The following is a 5,000-nucleotide window of genomic DNA, read 5'->3' as shown; positions in this document are numbered from 1 at the left end:
ATTCCCTTTCAGAAATTCTTTTTCTTCGGCTGGCGACAAGAAAGAAGGAGGGGGGGAGAGAGAGACTGAGAGATAGATTTATAGATAGATGGAGAGAGAGACAGAGAGAGGTAAAGTAAAAACTAAGGGAGGAAGAGAAATTGATATATATATGTATATATATATATATATATATATATATATATATATATACATATACATATATATATATATATATATATATATATATATATATATATATATATATATATATATATATATGTATGTATGTATTTTTGAAATATATATATATATATATATATATATATATATATATATATATATATATATATATATATATATGTATGTATGTATATATAAATATATATATATATATATATATATATATATATATATATATATATATATATACATACATATATGTATATATATATATACAGTTATATGCATATTCACACACACTAACCCCCCCACCCCCACCCCCTCCAAACCCCGCTCCCAGACTCACATGCGTGAAGAAGTAGTAGTAGACATCATCGCAGTTCTCGGCGTAGAGCTGGGCGAAGAGGTTGGTCGGGCAGACGAAGAAGTAGTCGCCGACGACGTCCGAAACCGCCTTCTGGTTGAGGTAGCCGTTCTCCATGTCTTCCCAGCTGGTGTACTGCAGGTGGGTGGGTGGGTGGTGGTGGGTGGTTGTAGGTTGTGGTGGTGGTGGTGGGTGGGGGTGGGGGGTGGGTGGTGGGAGAGGGGGGAGAGGGAGATTGTGATGATTATGGTGATAAGGATGAGGGGCGGGAGAAAGGGGGAAGAGGGGAAATTGTGATGATAATAGTGATGATTATAGTGATAGTGACGAGTGCGTGATGATGATAATGGTATTGATATTAAGGATGACAGGGATGATGATGACGAAATGAGAATGATAATAAGAGTATTGATAATGTACATCATATAAATAGTAATCTTAATGATGATAATAACAATAATGATAATAATAACAATAATGATAATGATGATAGTTATAAGAATTATAAAAATGATAAAAAATATGATGATTATGATAAGAATAACAATAGTAACAGTAGTACTAGAACTATTAGCAAAGACAATTTTGACAGGAATAACAATATAATAACAATAACAACACCATCAAGAACTACAAATGAGAAAGCTAAGACACAAAATTCCAAAAATCAAGGGACTGAAACAGTGATAATAATAATGACGAAGAATTTGACCTGAACTGACCTGGAAGATGATGGCCTCCCTCTCGACGGCTGACCAGTCCTTGAAGATTTCGTTGATGATCTCGAGAAATTCCTCCCTTCTGATGTGGTTCTCGCCGTCCTTCTTGAAGTATTTCAGGAAGTCGTAGAGAATGAAGAAAGTACCTGAGGGAGAGAAGAGATTTTTTGTTTTCTTTTCTTTCTCTTGGAAGTATATTACGTACATACATGTGTGAGTAGATAAATGAACGCACATACAAACACACACACAGATATAGAGATGCACGCATGCAAACACACACACACACACACACACATATATATATATATATATGTATATACATCTCTCTCTCTCTCTCTCTCTCTCTCTCTCTCTCTCTCTCTCTCTCTCTCTCTCTCTCTCTCTCTCTCTCTCTCTCTCTCTCTATATATATATATATATATATATATGTGTGTGTGTGTGTGTGTGTGTGTGTGTGTGTGTGTGTGTGTGTGTGTGTGTGTGTGTGTGTGTGTGTGTGTGTGTGTGTGTGTGTGTATACATACATGAATATACACATAGATGTATATATAATGAATTGATCTAAATACATATACATACATACAAATATGCGCATATATATGTATACATATATGTATTTACATACATATACAAATTTCATTTTTTCTTTCTGCACGTGCAGACTCCCTCACACGGACGCACATATACACACCAACACACACACACACATACAGAAAAACACACATAAATAAACACTCACGCACACGCAGTCACACACGCACACACTCATGCAAACACACGTGTGATATAATGCGTACAACACACACACAGATAACATATACGTATATATACACACATCTACATATCTCCTCTGTCTATACACACACATCCCTCCCCATTCAACCTCCCTCCTCCACCCCCCTCCCTTCCCCTCCCTTCCCCTCCCTCCCCACCCCCACCCTCTCGCAATTCATACTCCTATGTCATGTTAACCTTTCGTTGATATTTGATAACCTTTCTCCTGAATAAAGCCGAGAATGTCAGTCATTATGTAACTACTCCTTCTGCGTTTACATGACAAAAGGAGACGCGATAAAGGAAGATACGCGGGTGATGATGAGGTAGTGATGAAAAGATGATGAGGGTGATGCGCGGGTAATGATGTAATGATGAAAAGATGATGAGGGTGATACGCGGGTAATGATGAAAAGATGATGAGTGTGATACGCGGGTGATGATGAGGTAATTATGAAAAGATGATGAGGGTGATACGCGGGTGATGATGAGGTAGTGATGAAAAGATGATGAGGGTGATACGCGGGTAATGATGAAAAGATGATGAGGGTGATACGCGGGTGATGATGAGGTAGTGATGAAAGGGTGATGAGGGTGATGCGCGGGTAATGATGAGGTAGTGATGAAAAGATGATGAGGGTGATGCGCGGGTAATGATGAGGTAGTGATGAAAAGATGATGAGGGTGATACGCGGGTGATGATGAGGTAATGATGAAAAGATGATGAGGGTGATACGCGGGTGATGATGAGGTAATGATGAAAAGATGATGAGGGTGATGCGCGGGTAATGATGAAAAGATGATGAGTGTGATACGCGGGTGATGATGAGGTAATTATGAAAAGATGATGAGGGTGATACGCGGGTGATGATGAGGTAGTGATGAAAAGATGATGAGGGTGATACGCGGGTAATGATGAAAAGATGATGAGGGTGATACGCGGGTGATAATGAGGTAGTGATGAAAGGGTGATGAGGGTGATGCGCGGGTAATGATGAGGTAGTGATGAAAAGATGATGAGGGTGATGCGCGGGTAATGATGAGGTAGTGATGAAAAGATGATGAGGGTGATGCGCGGGTAGTGATGAGGTAGTGATGAAAAGATGATGAGGGTGATACGCGGGTGATGATGAGGTAATGATGAAAAGATGATGAGGGTGATACGCGGGTGATGATGAGGTAATGATGAAAAGATGATGAGGGTGATGCGCGGGTGATGATGAGGTAGTGATGAAAAGATGATGAGGGTGATACGCGGGTGATGATGAGGTAATGATGAAAAGATGATGAGGGTGATACGCGGGTAATGATGAAAAGATGGTGAGGGTGATACGCGGGTGATGATGAGGTAATGATGAAAAAATGATGAGGGTGATGCGCGGGTGATGATGAAAAGATGATGAGGGTGATACGCGGGTAATGATGAGGTAGTGATGAAAGGGTGATGAGGGTGATGCGCGGGTAATGATGAGGTAGTGATGAAAAGATGATGAGGGTGATGCGCGGGTAATGATGAGGTAGTGATGAAAAGATGATGAGGGTGATGCGCGGGTAGTGATGAGGTAGTGATGAAAAGATGATGAGGGTGATACGCGGGTGATGATGAGGTAATGATGAAAAGATGATGAGGGTGATACGCGGGTGATGATGAGGTAATGATGAAAAGATGATGAGGGTGATGCGCGGGTGATGATGAGGTAGTGATGAAAAGATGATGAGGGTGATACGCGGGTGATGATGAGGTAGTGATGAAAAGATGATGAGGGTGATACGCGGGTAATGATGAAAAGATGATGAGGGTGATGCGCGGGTGATGATGAGGTAGTGATGAAAAGATGATGAGGGTGATACGCGGGTGATGATGAGGTAATGATGAAAAGATGATGAGGGTGATACGCGGGTAATGATGAAAAGATGGTGAGGGTGATACGCGGGTGATGATGAGGTAATGATGAAAAAATGATGAGGGTGATGCGCGGGTGATGATGAAAAGATGATGAGGGTGATACGCGGGTAATGATGAAAAGATGATGAGGGTGATACGCGGGTAATGATGAGGTAATGATGAAAAGATGATGAGGGTGATACGCGGGTAATGATGAGGTAATGATGAAAAGATGGTGAGGGTGATACGCGGGTGATGATGAGGTAGTGATGAAAAGATGATGAGGGTGATACGCGGGTGATGATGAGGTAGTGATGAAAAGATGATGAGGGTGATACGCGGGTGATGATGAGGTAGTGATGAAAAGATGATGAGGGTGATACGCGGGTAATGATGAAAAGATGATGAGGGTGATGCGCGGGTAATGATGAAAAGATGATGAGGGTGATGCGCGGGTAATGATGAAAAGATGGTGAGGGTGATGCGCGAGTAATGATGAAAAGATGATGAGGGTGATGGGCGGGTAATGATGAGGTAGTGATGAAAAGATGGTGAGGGTGATACGCGGGTGATGATGAGGTAGTGATGAAAAGATGATGAGGGTGATACGCGGGTAATGATGAAAAGATGATGAGGGTGATGCGCGGGTGATAATGAGGTAGTGATGAAAAGATGATGAGGGTGATACGCGGGTAATGATGAAAAGATGATGAGGGTGATGCGCGGGTAATGATGAAAAGATGATGAGGGTGATGCGCGGGTAATGATGAGGTAGTGATGAAAAGATGGTGAGGGTGATACGCGGGTGATGATGAGGTAGTGATGAAAAGATGATGAGGGTGATACGCGGGTAATGATGAAAAGATGGTGAGGGTGATACGCGGGTGATAATGAGGTAGTGATGAAAAGATGATGAGGGTGATACGCGGGTAATGATGAAAAGATGATGAGGGTGATGCGCGGGTAATGATGAAAAGATGATGAGGGTGATGCGCGGGTAATGATGAAAAGATGATGAGGGTGATGCGCGGGTAATGATGAAAAGATGATGAGGGTGATGCGCGGGTAATGATGAAAAGATGATGAGGGTGAT

General features: G+C 41.6%; 1 protein-coding gene across 1 annotated transcript in view; it reads right to left on the bottom strand.

Annotated features, from left to right (window-relative positions):
- The window catches only part of LOC113823909 (acetylcholinesterase), a 34,178-nt gene that overhangs the window by 8,377 nt on the left and 20,801 nt on the right, over positions 1 to 5,000 (bottom strand). The window contains exons 2-3 of the mRNA XM_070114541.1: positions 1,249 to 1,391; positions 509 to 661 (exon numbers count right to left, since the gene is read on the bottom strand). Coding sequence (XP_069970642.1) covers positions 509 to 661; positions 1,249 to 1,391 — 296 coding nt within the window. The remainder of the gene's footprint in view (positions 1 to 508; positions 662 to 1,248; positions 1,392 to 5,000) is intronic.

The sequence above is a fragment of the Penaeus vannamei genome, chromosome 36, assembly GCF_042767895.1.
Source record: "Penaeus vannamei isolate JL-2024 chromosome 36, ASM4276789v1, whole genome shotgun sequence".
In the NCBI taxonomy this organism is placed as follows: domain Eukaryota; kingdom Metazoa; phylum Arthropoda; class Malacostraca; order Decapoda; family Penaeidae; genus Penaeus; species Penaeus vannamei.
The sequence above is the reverse complement of the archived record's forward strand: the minus strand, read 5'-3'. Positions and strand labels throughout refer to the sequence as shown.